At 48.5% G+C, this 15,414-nt stretch overlaps 2 protein-coding genes across 6 annotated transcripts in view; both read left to right on the top strand.

The window, feature by feature from the left end:
- MIDEAS (mitotic deacetylase associated SANT domain protein) overlaps nt 1-5,736 on the top strand; it is a 63,677-nt gene extending 57,941 nt beyond the window's left edge. For all 5 annotated transcript variants that reach the window (XM_059914614.1, XM_059914615.1, XM_059914612.1 and 2 more), the window contains 4 exons: nt 1,767-1,916; nt 3,136-3,348; nt 4,859-5,055; nt 5,433-5,736. In XM_059914614.1, coding sequence (XP_059770597.1) covers nt 1,767-1,916; nt 3,136-3,348; nt 4,859-5,055; nt 5,433-5,610 — 738 coding nt within the window. In that variant the 3' untranslated portion in view covers nt 5,611-5,736. The remainder of the gene's footprint in view (nt 1-1,766; nt 1,917-3,135; nt 3,349-4,858; nt 5,056-5,432) is intronic.
- Nucleotides 5,737-9,620: 3,884 nt separating this feature from the next.
- PNMA1 (PNMA family member 1) lies at nt 9,621-12,275 on the top strand. The gene has a single exon (XM_059914609.1). It carries the CDS (start codon nt 10,426-10,428, stop codon nt 11,485-11,487), a length of 1,062 nt encoding a protein of 353 aa, XP_059770592.1. The 5' UTR covers nt 9,621-10,425; the 3' UTR covers nt 11,488-12,275.
- Nucleotides 12,276-15,414: the final 3,139 nt, after the last annotated feature.

Raw genomic sequence — 15,414 nt, 5'->3', positions numbered from 1 at the left:
GAAGGAGGGCTGCAAGCAGAGGTGAGCCATCCTAAGGGGCTGGAGTACTTCAAAGGCCACAATTAGTGGGAGGAGAAATCACCCCGAGATGAGGGGACCGAGAGCTAGCAAGTGACTATAACTGACCTAGAGGGCTTCTGCCCACTTCCTGTCAGGCCCGGGGCTTCCTTCCAGTAACTCAGCTGACAGAGTAGAGGAAGCCTGGGCCTAGTTTTCCTAGATTCTCTTGTCCTCCCCCTGTGTTCTTCCCGGGAGAGTGATCTGCTAATCCAAGGGCTTGCATCTTCCCACCAGCCCTGTCTCACAAAGCCTGGGCTATGGGGAGAGTGAGCTGTGTGGACAGCTGAGGGAAGAGCACTTCTCAGAATGTGCTCTTTCCTCCTGGGATTGTAGGTTGTACCAGGAACGCCCTGGGGCCTGGACCAAGTGCTGACAAATTCTCCTACAAGGGCCCTGTTGTGAGGACAGTCGTTTGCTGGGCTCCCTGATTGGGCAATATTGCCGGGAAGTACATGCCTTGTGAAGCTCACTGAGGCGCCCCTAATGCCTTAATGAAAAGAGCAGACCATTAGTCAGGCAAACAGATGATCAGAGGGAATTGATAGTAAAAGTGTAAACAGGATCTAGTTAATAAATTTGTGACTTGGCCATTCCTGGGAGATGAGTCATGTCTGCTTCCTGCTCATGCACAGAGGGCCCTCACTGACCCCTTGGGCTCTGTGGACAGGGCACCCCAGTTCCCAGTGCAGCCCAGCAGTTGGCTGAGCAGTCTGGGAGTCTGGGGAGATGGGGGAGAGTCAGAGAAAACAGCTTGGGGTTGGGGGGAGGTAGTCCAGAAACCAAACCCAGTGGCCAAATGGATTTGTGAAACAGGAGGGCTAGGGTTTCAGAGCTTGGGAGGCCCTTGGGGATCATGTGGTCTCATCCCACTCACTACTTTCACACCAAGAGCCTTGCCTAAGGCCACACAGCCATTTAGTGGCAGAGTTAGAACAAGACTTAGCCTCCTGCTTCCTCTTCAGGTTTTCCAGGGCTTTCGTGTTAAGTCTCCCCTGAGTTCCTCCCCAACATAGGGCAGTTTGACAATTCTCTGTCCTCACTGCTCCCTGAAGAGGAATGAAATTGTTTGCTCTGATTGATGTAGAGAGGCTGTGTTGCCAGGTCTAGTCTGGCTTTGAATGTGGATGGTGCCCAGACTTTTTCCCCTTTAACTTTTCATTTTGAAAAATCTCAAGCTTACAGAAAAATGGAAAGAATAGTATAATGAACACCCATATACCTCTCAGATATACCAGTTGTTAACATTTGCCACATTTGCTGTCTCTCTGTGTCCGTAAATAAACTCACACACACAGGAATTCTCTCTCTGTTTTAACTAATCATTAAAAGTTACAGACATCATGACATTTGACCTAAATACTTCCTAAAACAAAGATATTCTCCTACAAAACCATAGTACCATTATCACACCCAAGAAATTTAAACTGACACAGTAATACTCTCTAATACATGATCCGTATTCAAATTTCCCCAATGGCTCCATGTTGTCCTTTTTAGCTTTTTTTAAAAAAATAGTGCTGAAGTGTTGAATTGGTCAGTGGTTTGTGCAGAGCAGGTGTTGGAGACATGCTTGTATTTCCTGGGTTTATTGGGTTTAGTGTTTGCTAAGGTTAACGGAGGGGCATGCAGGGATAAGAAAGGCTGGAGTGCCCCCAGGCAGGTGAGCTGAACCAGGAACTCTGACCTCAGTTTTGGCTTCAAACCAGATCCAAACCAAGACCGTGGCCCAGTGTGTGGAGTTCTACTACACCTACAAGAAGCAGGTGAAGATTGGCCGCAATGGGACACTAACCTTCGGGGATGTGGATACAAGTGATGAAAAGTCGGCCCAGGAAGAGGTTGAAGTGGATATTAAGGTGACTCCCTTCCCTGCCTCTGCTGCTTAGGCTGAGGTGGGAGCCTGAGGCCAAGCTCTCCAGGACTCCCTGGAGGGCAGAGAGAGGAAGGCAGTGTCCCTGACAGCCCCAGGGAGCTGATGTCCCGGACACTGGCCCTGGACCTTTGGGTTCCCTTCTCTATCTGCCAGTGTCATCGTAATAATACATTGTGTTGATGCAGAACATTGGGGGAAATTTCCCACAGTATTTGCACCAGCATTGACTTCTTGTCCCCTCGTAGCAGACCTCTAACACTGTTTCCTAAACTTTAGTCATTCTTGTATCACCTTTATGAATTCTGCTGTATCTGCATCCTACCACGTCACCATTACTATTTTTGTCATGTCCATACACCACTTGTGCTTTTAATATTTTTCTTTAAATCAACCCATTTTTTACTCAAAAGGGAAGCTTTATATCACAATCATAAATAGAAAACCGGTGTTGCTTGCCATAGAAGGTACTGGTAAAAATAAATATATCTGAAAACCAGACAATGTTATAAAATTCTAGCCAGATACTATAACCTGCCGAGGCTCTGAGATGAGGCCTGACCTCTCCTTGTTAAGTCTAGAGCAGTATAAAAGACACATTAACACCAACTCGAGACTTTGTCCTTGACATAATCAGGATTGAAAGAGAATTGAAAAGAGAATGTTATTCAATTCTGTGAAAATTAAATGTTATTTAATTCTGTGTCCGTGTATCCACCTAATATCATCTTGGGGTCACAAGTCCACACTTGGTGACATGCTGCTCTAAGACAGGGAGTGATTTAGTTCCCATTTTGAAGATGGGAAGAGGGTAGAGATACAGAAAACGTTGCAAAGATAGCTTAGAATGGAGCTCAAGGTTGCTGCCTGGTTCCACCAGACCACCCTGCCCTAGAATGTGTCTCTTGGACACACCCAAGAGGACAGGTGGCCTGTGGGGAGGGACGGGCATGCTCCCTCCCTGCCCCAGCTCCATCTCAAGTGCTTGGTCTCATCCTGAGGGCTTCCAGGCCTCAAGGCTCTCTCTCATTTTACAGGCGGATTAGCGGTGGGAGAGTATAGAGTCTAGCACAGGGGGCCGCACTGGTCCAGGCCAGGCTAGCAGGACTAGCAGGGTCTAGTGAGCCCCTGGCTGGGTCAGAATTGGTGCATATGGCTGCATGACTGAGCTGTAGGCTCACTGCCCTGTTCTTGTTCCCCCATAGACTTCCCAGAAGTTCCCAAGGGTGCCTCCTCCCAGAAGAGAGTCCCCAAGTGAAGAGAGCCTAGAGCCTAAGAAGGAAGTAAAGGAGACCAGAAAGGAGGAGGAGGAAGAGATGCCAGAGACCCAGGAGAAGGGGGAGCAGGAAGAGGGGCGAGAGCGAAGCCGGCGGGCAGCGGCTGTCAAAGCCACGCAGACACTACAGGCCAATGAGTCGGTAAGTGTGACCTCCACTGGGGGAGCCCAGGGCCAGGAGGACGGCTGGAGCTGGGCCCAGGGGTGTGGGAGGGAGGGCAGAGCAGGAACATGATGATGATGATCATCATCATCATGGCAGGAAAGCACTAGATAGTTTATGCTGTTAACTCATTTTATCCTCATAACTCCATGTAGTAGGTACTGTCAGTATTCCCATTTTACAGAGAAGGAAATTGAGGTCCAAGATAAGACAGCTAGTAGGCAGCCTGACTCCAGAATCCGCTATTAATTTTACACTATACTGCTTCTGTATCTGAGTCACAGAGGAAAAAGGCTTTGTGAAAACCCAGAAGGTGTGTGGGACACTGGGGAAGCATTCCTGACTTTCAGTTCAGACAGGGCTCCCCCTAAGAGAGCTGTGTCCCTGCCAAGAATTCTGAAACTGAGCTGAGACAATGGGAATAACAGCAACAGCCCCTCACGCATGTTGTCTGCGAAGTGCTTTCCTGTTCATTATCTCATTCATCCCTCGTGATAACCCCATAAAGTGTTAGCCCCCAGCTTGCCGATGGAGGAAGCTGGGTTCAGAGATGCTAAGTGACTTGCCTGAGGTCCCACCCCAGGTCCTTCTAGTGCAGTGTTCTGTCCACCACATCACAGGCCAAGAAGCAAGACATACCAGCCAGAGCTGTTCCGTGTCAGGAGGTCCCCCGAGAGAGAGGGCTGGGTAGGGTCTGCTGCGGAACTACTATGAGAGTCTTTGTTTGTTTGTTTAATTTGTGTTGTACGCTTAAACTTGCAGGAAAACCCTCACAAACTGTAGACACACAGCTGTTTGCTCCCTTCTGAGCCTAGTCTGTGCTCCTTCTCCAAGAGCTGTGCTCTGTGTACACACTCCACTGAGTTCTGCTGAACTTTTATGAATGCTTTCCTGTGGGGTTTGATCAGTGCACACGTGTGTGACTCCTAATGGCCATCTGGGGCTCCCCTAACCCGAGGTCCATGGTTCGCATACCCTGAGCAGCACCTCTCCAGGTCTGCACCAGGCATCCTGTGCTCTCTGGCACCTGCTTGGCGTTTCCCATGGTGGCTCATGTTGTCATGAGCTAACTGCCTGCATGTCTGTCCCTTCAGACTGTGAGTTCTCTGATGGCAGGGGCTCCTGTCACCTCTGTATCCGCTGTGTAACCTGGCATGTTACACAGATTTGAAGGCCATTTATGGAATGAAGTCATGAATAGACTAAATGACTGAAAACATGAACCCATGTCATTAACAGAGACACCAAGACCCCTGTCAGATGCATCAGGAAGTCCTGTAGCAGCTAGGGCTGTCCCACGTAATTACGGTACCAGCAGTTTGTGAAAACAGAGCTGTGGGTGCCTTGTCACTGGAAAGATTCAAGAGGGTGCTAGGGGACCATTTGGAAGGGGTGTATGATCTTTAAAAGCCCTCTGTTCACTGATATTCCATAATTCGGGATCCTCTCTTCCCCAGTCTCTCAGCTCTCCTTGTTTGACCCTCTCCAGGCCAATGACATCCTCATCCTCCGAAGCCACGAATCCAATGCCCCTGGATCTGCGGGTGGCCAGGCCTCAGAGAAGCCAAGGGAGGGGCCAGGGAAGTCACGTAGGGCACTTCCTTTTTCGGAGAAGAAGAAAAAACCAGAGCCATTTAATAAGAGCCAGAATCAGGAGAACACTTTTCCGTGTAAAAAATGTGGCAGGTAAGAAGGCAGACCCAGTCTCCACGGGGACCTGGTAGGTTGGCTGCGGTTGGAGGAGGGGCAGACGCCGATTCCTGGGGAGAAGTAGGAGGAGTCACAGCTTTCGCCCTGTCTCCTGATTGGCTCAGAGGGTTTCCCCGGGCAGTGACGTCCCTTGGCAGCTTTTAGAAGAGGGATGATGGCACTGAATCAGGAGCCCATCGGTCCCCTTGTTGGAGGGTGGGGCTGGACCACGTGGCGCGGAGCAAGCCAGAAGGGCCGGGGAGCCCCCAGAACAGACACGCACGCACGCACGCGCGCGAGCGCAGGTGCTCTAGCCTGGAGGTCCCAGGGTTGGAGACAGACTTCTTACTGGAGCCCCTCCTGTCCGACTACAGGGTGTTTTACAAGGTGAAGAGCCGCAGCGCTCACATGAAGAGCCACGCCGAGCAGGAGAAGAAAGCGGCTGCTCTGAGGCAGAAGGAGAAAGAGGCCGCGGCCGCTGCGGCCACTGCGGCCGCCTCCCCCCACCAGCCGGCCCTGAGGGAGGAGAGCAGTGCGGGCGAGAGGGGCTGACGCCCGGGGCTCCGGGCCCTGCTCCAGCCTGAGACGCCCTGCCAGCACTGGAACCTCCGGAGGGAGAGATCACGTGGACTTGTCTCTGCAAAACGGATACAATTAAATAAACGGCTCTTTTACTTATACAGGGCCCAGGAGCAGTGTTAAGGGCTGCAGGATCCAGTTCTCTTGCATTTGGTTTGTCGGAAGTTTCCCTCGTGCTTTCCTGGGACTGGGAGAGTCCCTGCTCGCTGGGGCTGCCCCTGGGGAGGGGCTCCAGCGCTGCCACCGCTGCCTCTCACATGGACCTCTGCCGCCACGCCACGAGGTCGCTTCTCTCCCTCTTTGTTTCCCTTTCTCCCTTAGGTCACCATGGAGAGACGAGCACAAGCGCGCCCCCTAGGCAGCATTAATCCCCCGCCCCAGGGGACCTGTACAGGCCCTGCCCTAAGCCCCGGAAAGAGGGACTCCGTAGGAAGGAGTGTGGTGGCCATCTCCGAGAGGGAGCTCAGCCTGGCATCTGTGCTGTCTCCCGCACGGCAGTGTCCAGGCCATGCTGCTCCAGTGACTATGTCCTCAGAGAGGCCACGTCCTCCGTGGGAGGGAGGCTGCCAGAACGGGTGCAGGGAGAGAGACCAGGACTGGTACCTATCCCTTTGCTGCTCGCTAGCAGCCTGCTGGGGCTGGAAAGTTTTCTCAGATGTTTGGGGAAGGAGCCAATGTTCTTTGCAAGCTCTCAGCCTGCTGGAGGGAAGGAAACTGTGCAGAGGAAGGAAGCTGCAGGGCTGCTACAGGGCTAGGCCTGAGGGAGCTTTTGATAAGCCTTGGCTTTTCCTGCTTCCCACCTTTTTGCCAAATACCTTTGGGCCCTGGAGGCTGCTAAGGGAGCTTAGCCTAGGCCCAGCCTGCTCCTCCTTGGTGCAAGTTTCCTGCCTGCCTCTGTCCTGCCCTTGGCAGCTGCCACCTAACCCCACCCCACCTGGTCTAGTGCTGATATCCACAGCTCAGCCCTCAGTCCTGCATGCTGGAGATTTCTGGATCCTTCCCTGGGAGGGGGAGGTCTCCTAGCCAGATGGGACAGGAGCCTTCATTCCTTGACTTGTGTCATTTGGGAGCTATTTATTTATTCTTAATATTTAATTTTTAACATCCTCTCAGGGACCAGGGGCTTCCTCCTTTCCAGAGGCCCAAGTGCATTTATCCCAAAACAAGGCACCTTCTTGGCACCACCCTCCCTCCCACATTTCCAAGACCCTAAAGTCCCTCGTTTTGCCAATAGGAATGATAGTAGCACTGAAAGAGGGTGGAAAGGTGGAAGATGTCGCAAAGCCACACGGAGACTAGCAGGATCAAGGGAGATCAAAGGCAGTTCTTGTTGCTACCTCTTCTTTGGCTGTACTTTCAAGTAGCTTGAGGGGATTGGCTGGAAGCCAGATTCTGGTTTTGTTTCTGGCTTGAAGAAGCCATATTTGGTGTGGAGTCACTTAAGTGGAAGGGCTGGAAGATTCTGGAGGTCCCTTCACTTGCCAGTCCCATAGGAGAGCTGAGTTATTTTTCTGATCTTGCTATTCAACTTTAGTTGTGTAAAAGAAGTTCTAAGTGAATCCATGTTAGGAAGGAGCCAAAAAGTATTCATTCTGCTACCCTTCTGAGATAGCCTAAAGGCGTCGTATTGGTAGCTGGGAGTGGGGAGGGAGTTTTATTTCTAAACTATGCACTATCAGGTATGTGTTAGCATTCATTTATGCATTAATATGGTTATACATGAGCCCAGCTATGGGAGTTAACAAAATTCTCCCCCCTCCCCAACTCCTGATGGCTACCTAGACCTCTAACTTCCCAGTTAGTTTCTTCCACAGGCTTTTACAAGCTCAACGGCCCAAGACTGCAAAAATCTGGTATACCCTCCAAAAACAGGAGGGTAGCAAATTTAGGCTCTCTTCTAAATCACATATGTAATATGAGTGCCTTCGCAGCTTTGCCCCAAAGTGCTACTTATGTTTCCCAAGGTTTTTTCTATTTAAACCATATTTAGTTTCAGGCTTCTTTTTTGGACATGTGGTAACAGAAACCTCCTTCGTCTAGAGTGATTCTCCTAAGCTCACGGAGACCAGACCAGGTGAATATAGGTGGAGAAAATCAAGATGGTACCTCTCTGTATTAACCCCACCCAACACCGTATTTTAGAAGGGTTTATGCTCCAGAATGGATTTATAGCTAGAATGCAGTGTAAAAGGTAAAATGTTTAGAGGGCAGATGCAATTGTGGCAAGTGACCTGCCAATAAAGTAGGTGCAGCCATAGAAGCTGGCATAGGTATATCCTTTATGGTGCTTTCTCCCTGTGAACCATTAGGCTACTTTGTTTTTTCTTTTTTCTTATATTCAGAGCTCTTTGCTTTAAGAAGTTAAATGACAAACACCTTCAGCTTTATAATGTCCTCCCCACACCATCTCACATATCCATCTCTCAGCCTCCATCTACACTCAGCTAAGGGCATGAAACTAACCTAGTGCCTGTGTTCTAGACCGTTTCTGAGGTCTCTTACCCACCCACGGAGACAGTGCTTCAGCACTGTCCTCCATGCCTTCAGCAGCCCCCCTCACAACTAAGGTACACACCCATCCCTTTTGCTACCCCACTTCCACCCCTGGCACAGAGGTCGTGTGCTGCTTACGTCTAAAGGGATCCCCTATATTTAACTGCCTCAGTGACCTAACCTCTTTCTTCTCATGTGCCAGATGTTAAGATGAAGGAGGAATACAACACATACTCAAGCCTCAGCTATTTAAGTATGTTTTTACTGGGGCTCACGTTTCTGGGACGGTATTTATTACCAGACTGGCAAGCCTAACTCCTTAGGTTTATAGGAAGTATGCATATTTTTATAAAACAATTGTATGTCCTCCCCATATTTTTGCTGTGTTAAGATTTGCCTCTAACAATTTGCAGCTGTTTCAATTTTTCATTCGTCTCTCAGTCGAAGGCCTTGTTGGAGGGGACAGAGCACAGGAATAGCCTTGACAGTCTGTAATTATTGTACAAATATTTTAATAGCATATAAATAAGTATATTCCTTTTATTTTGAAAAATATCAGACACTGCCTTTTGTGTGTTTGCTGCCTGTGGCACCCTTTTTTAAAAAGACTGTTACATATTAAAATAGTGTACATATATATAAATATTACCTCTTTTGCTGTACAGTTGTGATAGACCAGACTGAAGATTTTATTTTTTGTGTGCTTTTTATAAAAAAAAATTAACACACTAAAGAAAATCTTGCTGATGTGATTGTAATGTACCTATGTAACTTATTTACTTTTGAACGTTCTTCTGTATCTTTAAACCTTTTATTAAATAAGGTTTTAAAAATTCAGAGTTGAATGCTGTGTCCTTCTGGGGAGATTTTCACCATCTGGGATTGACGTAAATAGGCCATGGTTTGCTTGCAAGGGATTACTTGACGTTTTTGAACCGTAAGGATTCTGTTTTATCAGCTAACTGTCAATGATGCCAGGACAGGGGAAATAACACAGTAGCGTTTGCCTGGCTACAAGGGTTACTAAATAGATCTAGATCTTCTTACAAAATTTTAGACAAGAAAAAGCCTCAACTCAGTGTCTCACACAAACACACGGCACATTTCCAACGTTTTAGTTTCATTGGGATGAAATTCGCGGAGGTTGCTGAGTGCGATCAGATGGTACAGGGTATTTTCTTATATAGCATTGACTTGAACGAGCGACGTGAATAGACAATCTTCCTTGACGGACGCATATCATCTTAAATTCACTGCAGAATTATATTATCATCTTTTAAACGCAGTGCTTTGTGAAAAAAAAAAATCTGGAAAACGTGAAAAAGGAAACGCGCTGTCAGAGAAATTAATGCCCGCTCGCCTCTGCGGGCCTCCGGAGCACTCCGGTCGTCAGTCTTCTGGGCCGCCGTTTCCGTGGCTACGCTCGCGCAGGCTCGGCCGCGGGGGCGGGGCGGGGCGAAAGCCACTTGCCGGCCGGCCCCGCCCGCCACTGCGGCCGTTACGCCTCGGCTGGTTGCGGGTCTGACCAGTCGGAAGCCGCGCTACGCCATCGCGCCTCAACCTGCCGCAACCCGGGCGCGCTGTCGCCGCGGCCTGCCTTCGCCTGCGCCGCCTCTAGCCTTGCTTCCGCATCCTACCCGCGCCTCCGCTGCCTGTGTTCTGGATCCCCGGCCGGCCGTCCTCGCAGCCCAGACGGGCACCTGCTCCAGCGAAGGAGCCTCTCTCGGGCTGGCCCCGCTGCCACCGCTGCGACCTCGGGGTAGTCTCTTCCTCCGGGGGCGGCGCAGTTCTCGTCTGCAGGGAAGCGGCTTCTCGCGCGCCTGAAGGCCGGGCTCCGACCGCGAAAGCCCGGTTGACGCCGTGAGCAGTCGCGAGTGCCTGGCGCCGGGGCTGAGAACAGAAGGCCACGCCCCGCGATTACACCCCGGCGGCCTCTACAGCCCGGCGGCTGCTGCCTTCGCCGCCCGCCCTCACTCCTCGCCTCTGAGCTGCGACGCGACACCCTGCCTACAGGTGGAGGACCCGGCCCGCGGACCCCGACCAGAGACGCAAGATGGCGGAGGCCGCGTAACTGAGCATCCCGCAGGCTTCGCTCCGAGAACGCGGAGGACTGACATTGGGGGGCAGCGAAAGGACGAGAGCAGGACTCTGGTGTCGTTTGTTAATCGTGGTTGCGTGAAGCTTGACTCCTCGGGCATATTGCGGGGGAGTGTTTGCTGTCGTCCCAAGTCCTAGAGCACAGGGAACCACAGTAACCCGGATTTTGTAGAATTGGGGCCCTTGATAGTTGGCAAAATGGCGATGGCACTGTTGGAAGACTGGTGTAGGGGGATGGATGTGAACTCCCAGAGAGCCCTGCTGGTCTGGGGGATCCCCGTGAACTGTGATGAGGCTGAAATCGAAGAGACCCTCCAGGCTGCGATGCCCCAGGTGCCCTATCGAGTGCTTGGGAGAATGTTCTGGAGGGAAGAGAATGCCAAAGCAGCTTTGTTAGAGCTCACTGGCGCTGTCGATTACGCCGCGATCCCCAGGGAGATGCCAGGTAAAGGAGGGGTCTGGAAAGTGGTCTTTAAGCCCCCGACTTCCGATGCTGAATTTCTAGAAAGGTTGCACCTCTTCCTAGCAAGAGAGGGGTGGACCGTGCAAGATGTTGCCCGTGTCCTTGGGTTTCAGAACCCCACTCCGGCCCCAGGCCCAGATATGACAGCAGAGATGCTAAACTATATTTTGGATAATGTTATTCAGCCTCTTGTTGAGTCCGTATGGTACAAGAAGCTGACACTCTTCTCCGGGAGGGACATCCTGGGGCCTGGGGAGGAGACATTTGGTCCCTGGCTGGAGCACACTAATGAGGTCATAGAGGAGTGGCAGGTGTCAGATGTGGAAAAGAGGCGGCGGTTGATGCAGAGTCTTAGAGGCCCTGCTGCTGAGTTCATACGCATTCTCAAGATCAGCAACCCTGCGATTACCACCGCCGAATGCCTGAAGGCGCTTGAGCAGGTGTTTGGGAGCGTGGAGAGCTCTAGGGATGCGCAGGTCAGATTTCTGAACACTTACCAGAACCCGGGAGAAAAGTTATCCGCTTATGTCATTCGTCTGGAGCCTCTGCTGCAGAAGGTGGTGGAGAAGGGGGCCATAGATAAAGATAACGTGAATCAAGCCCGCCTGGAGCAGGTCATTGCCGGGGCCAACCACAGCTGGGCCATCCGAAGGCAGCTGTGGCTGACCGGGGCTGCGGAAGGGCCAGCGCCAAACCTCTTCCAGTTGCTGGTGCAGATCCGCGAGGAGGAGGCCAAGGAAGAGGAGGAGGAGGCTGAGGCTGCCCTCCTGCAGTTAGGCCTGGAGGGGCACTTCTGAGTCCCCAGAAAAGGGGCTTTAGTGCAGACCTAGATCACAGCTGCTTTTGATCGTTGTCTTTGTGCTGTCTTACAGGTGTGTCTCCTAGTAGTAAAGACTTAGCCATGTTTTTTGGGCGGGGGGAAGTCAGGCCTGCGTATTCATGTAACATTAGTAAAATCGTGCAAGCAAGCACCAGAGCTGCTGCGGTACAAGTGAGTCATGCTAGCTACGATGCCAGGGAAAGGTTTGGACATGAGTGCTCAGTGCAAACTGTCATCAGCTTGCATCATCATCAGTTGTGGAAAACGTGAACTCGTGACACTTCCCGTCGAGGCAATTAAATGTGAAATTGCACGTTCAGATGTTTAGTGCAGGGCCTGGCTAACACAAGAAGTGTTCAGTAAAAATGTGAACTGTTATTACTACTATCGTGAATAGTTTTTGTGTTTACTGTAAATTCTTCCTGATTTACATTAACGGAAAGAAATGTGAATTAGATATTCAACTTTAGAGTGCAAGTTTATTTTCATCTTTAAACATCTAAATCAGTTTAACTGAAAAGTGTTCCGAGACTACAAAATGGGTTGTTAGAAAAATACTGCACTTGTAGAGCTGTGTAAATCAAGTTTTCACTGGACAAGATACAGATTGCAAGCGGAGGTTAATATGAACCAGTTGCAGTATCTATTCCCCCGTTTCAAATCTTTGTCATTGAAGTGTAGTTTACCTTGTTCATGCTGAGTCTAAGTGTTCTAAATTCGAAGTTATCAAATACATGTATATTAATAAAAATATTTTTAAAATTCTGTTGTCTTGTTTTTCTGACATGTATAAAAAACTTTCAGTGTAATTAAGCTCCATTATATTTTCATTTCTTAGGAAGACTTCCCCATGTCACTGAAAAAAAAAAAAAACCCAAACCTCAATTGTTTTACTTTAAGCTTTATATCATAGTATGTAACTTTATTTTATTTTATTTATTTATTTATTTATTTATTTATGGCTGTGTTGGGTCTTCGTTTCTGTGCGAGGGCTTTCTCTAGTTGTGGCAAGCGGGGACCACTCTTCATCGCGGTGCGCAGGCCTCTCACTATCGCGGCCTCTCCTGTTGTGGAGCACAGGCTCCAGACGCGCAGGCTCAGTAATTGTGGCTCACGGGCCCAGTTGCTCCGCGGCATGTGGGACCTTCCCAGACCAGGGCTCGAACCCGTGTCCCCTACATTGGCAGGCAGATTCTCAACCACTGCGCCACCAGGGAAGCCCCATAGTATGTAACTTTAAATTGCAATACTTTTTTTTTTTAATTTATTTTTGGCTGCGTTGGGTCTTCGTTGCTGCACGTGGGCTTTCTCTTGTTGTGGCGAGCGGGGGCTACTCTTCGTTGCAGTGCACAGACTTCTCATTGCGGCGGCTTCTCTTGTTGTGGAGCACGGGCTCTAGGTGCACCGCTTCAGTAGTTGTGGCTCGCGGGCTCTAGAGCGCAGGCTCAGTAGTTGTGGCGCACGGGCTTAGTTGCTCCACGGCACGTGGGATCTTACCAGACCAGGGCTCGAACCCCTGTCCCCTGCATTGGCAGGCGGATTCCTAACCACTGTGCCACCAGGGAAGCCCCAGCAATACTTTTTAATATATTCAATTTTTGCATGTTTTCTACAAGACAAATGTTTGAAGGCAAAATAGACACAAGTAAATGTTAACTTACTATTAGATGTTAGAAAATCCTGAAATGGCTTAGGAGGTTATCTAGTAATGCTTTTTTTCCCCTTTTAAATCTTTTTTCAGCTAAAAATGTTTCACTGCAGGAATAACTCATCATACCTGTATAAAATTAATGCTTCAGTATTGCAGCAGCCATTTATATCAAGAGGATATAAAAAGGGAAATACGGCTTAAAGACATGTTTGTTTGGTTGCAGAGATTCAGTGACTGAAGATGTCCATCTTTTGAAATTCTAGTAAATCCAGAAGTGATTAAATGAACATAAGAATTCAGTGGGGTTTTCCCCTAGTAACAAGGCTTTAAATTTATAGCCGGCCTGCATAAAAATCACAAGGTAAAAAATTTTATTTATGAAGGCTGATATTGGTATACGTTCTAAGATCTTTCTGTACAATTATTCATGTCCTCACTTATCATATGTCTGTTCCTCCCTGTCACACTCTTTTCTCAACACATCTCCACATCTTGGACCCCACAACAGACACGCAAATCTTCACTTCCCCCGACAAACGTCCCCGTTGCCCCCCCTCCCGACTCATAACTTCCTCCTCCATTCCCACAGGCATGGCGCTCTGTACACTCTCCATACCTCTCACAGTCCTGTCTTCACACTCACTCCTACCTTCTCCCCAACTCCATCATAAACATACTCCCTCCTCCCACCACACACACACACACACACACACACACACACATATTACATTTACAACAAAAAGAAATAATAGGTTCTTCACTTTTTTCACCCAGTATGTTATGGGCATACTTTACCTGTACATAGGGATATGCCATCTTTTTATGGCTGGAGAGTTGATTCCATTTTAGAAGGGAAGGTCATCACTTAGGATTCTTTTATTATATATAATAATTGTATATATCTACATATACATACATATATTTAATGTAATATATATGGCAGAAAAAATGTCAGAATTCTAGATGTTCACCCTTTGTTCTAGGAAACAATGAACTAAAAATAACGTGCTATTTATGATCTGAATTAAGGTTTTCTCTTTTATTTAATTATTTATTTTTATTTTTGGCTGCATTGGGTCTTCGTTGCTGCGCGCTGGCTTTTTCTCTAGTTGTGGCGAGCGGGGGCTACTCTTCGTTGTGGTGCGCAGGCTTCTCATTGCAGTGGCTTCTCTTGTTGCAAAGCACGGGCTCTAGGTGAGCAGGCTTCAGTAGTTGTGGCTCGCGGGCTCTAGAGTGCGGGCTCAGTAGTTGTGGCTCACGGGCTCTAGAGCGCAATCTCAGTAGTTGTGGTGCACGGGCTTAGTTGCTCCGTGGCATGTGGGATCTTCCCGGACCAGGGCTCGAACCCGTGTCCTCTGCACTGGCAGGCGGATTCTCAACCACTGCGCCACCAGGGAAGCCTAAGGTTTTCTCTTAATAGGCACAAATTAAAATCTTTCTGCTTTTTAAAGGAGGAGAGCAGCAAGAAACATATCCTCACAACCAAAGAATTGTGGAATAAAGAAGTAGAAACTGTACTATATTCCCATTCTGTGACCAAAATTACATTTGACTGATAGCACAGAATATATGCTGGGAAAATGTGTAATATTACTGCTATTTATTGCTGGGTTCTTCCTGTTTCTTGTGTATCAAAAAAGAGCTAGCCAACGTCAGGTCATTCCAGACCACAAGTCAAGGGCCTGTCAGCCAACCTTAACCTTGTACACTTCTGGAAGTCAGGAGAGGACTAGAAATAACCAAGTGCAGTAGTAACTTGCTATCTCTGGAAGTGCTCCTTCCAGGATCCTAGTCATTTGAAATTGTGCCCAGAGAACTTCTGGGGAAGACTTACAAACTTGAGAGAGGAGGTTATCATTGGTAGTAAACTACTGAAAAAAAATTTTTTTGGCATAAAGAAATGAGTCAATCCCTAATTCTCTCTTTCTGTCCCTCTCCCTCTCTCACACACACAAGCTGTGTGGACTATGTTATCCAAACACTGAGTTTCTTCGGAACTGAATATCATTGGAAGTTCACATAGTTGTTCTATATTAGGTAAAACTAATGGACATGTAACCAAAAAAGATACACATTAATTTTTTTATAAAATAACACAATTTATTACTATTTTAAAACGTCTCACAAAATAACGTTCAGAAACTCAACATTTCTAAATAATTTAACACAGTAAGTTTAGTCATAAAGACATGCTACAAAATTCCTGCATATAAAAGATTCTTACCGACGTATTAATAGATGTTAAAACGTTCT

Source organism: Balaenoptera ricei, chromosome 2 (assembly GCF_028023285.1).
Source record: "Balaenoptera ricei isolate mBalRic1 chromosome 2, mBalRic1.hap2, whole genome shotgun sequence".
Lineage (NCBI taxonomy): Eukaryota > Metazoa > Chordata > Mammalia > Artiodactyla > Balaenopteridae > Balaenoptera > Balaenoptera ricei.
This window is presented reverse-complemented; position numbering and strand designations above follow the sequence as displayed.

Bases quoted from the DNA above. Each gene is read 5' to 3' on its own strand.
- PNMA1 (XM_059914609.1), top strand. From the start codon at position 10,426: ATGGCGATGGCACTGTTGGAAGACTGGTGTAGGGGGATGGATGTGAAC.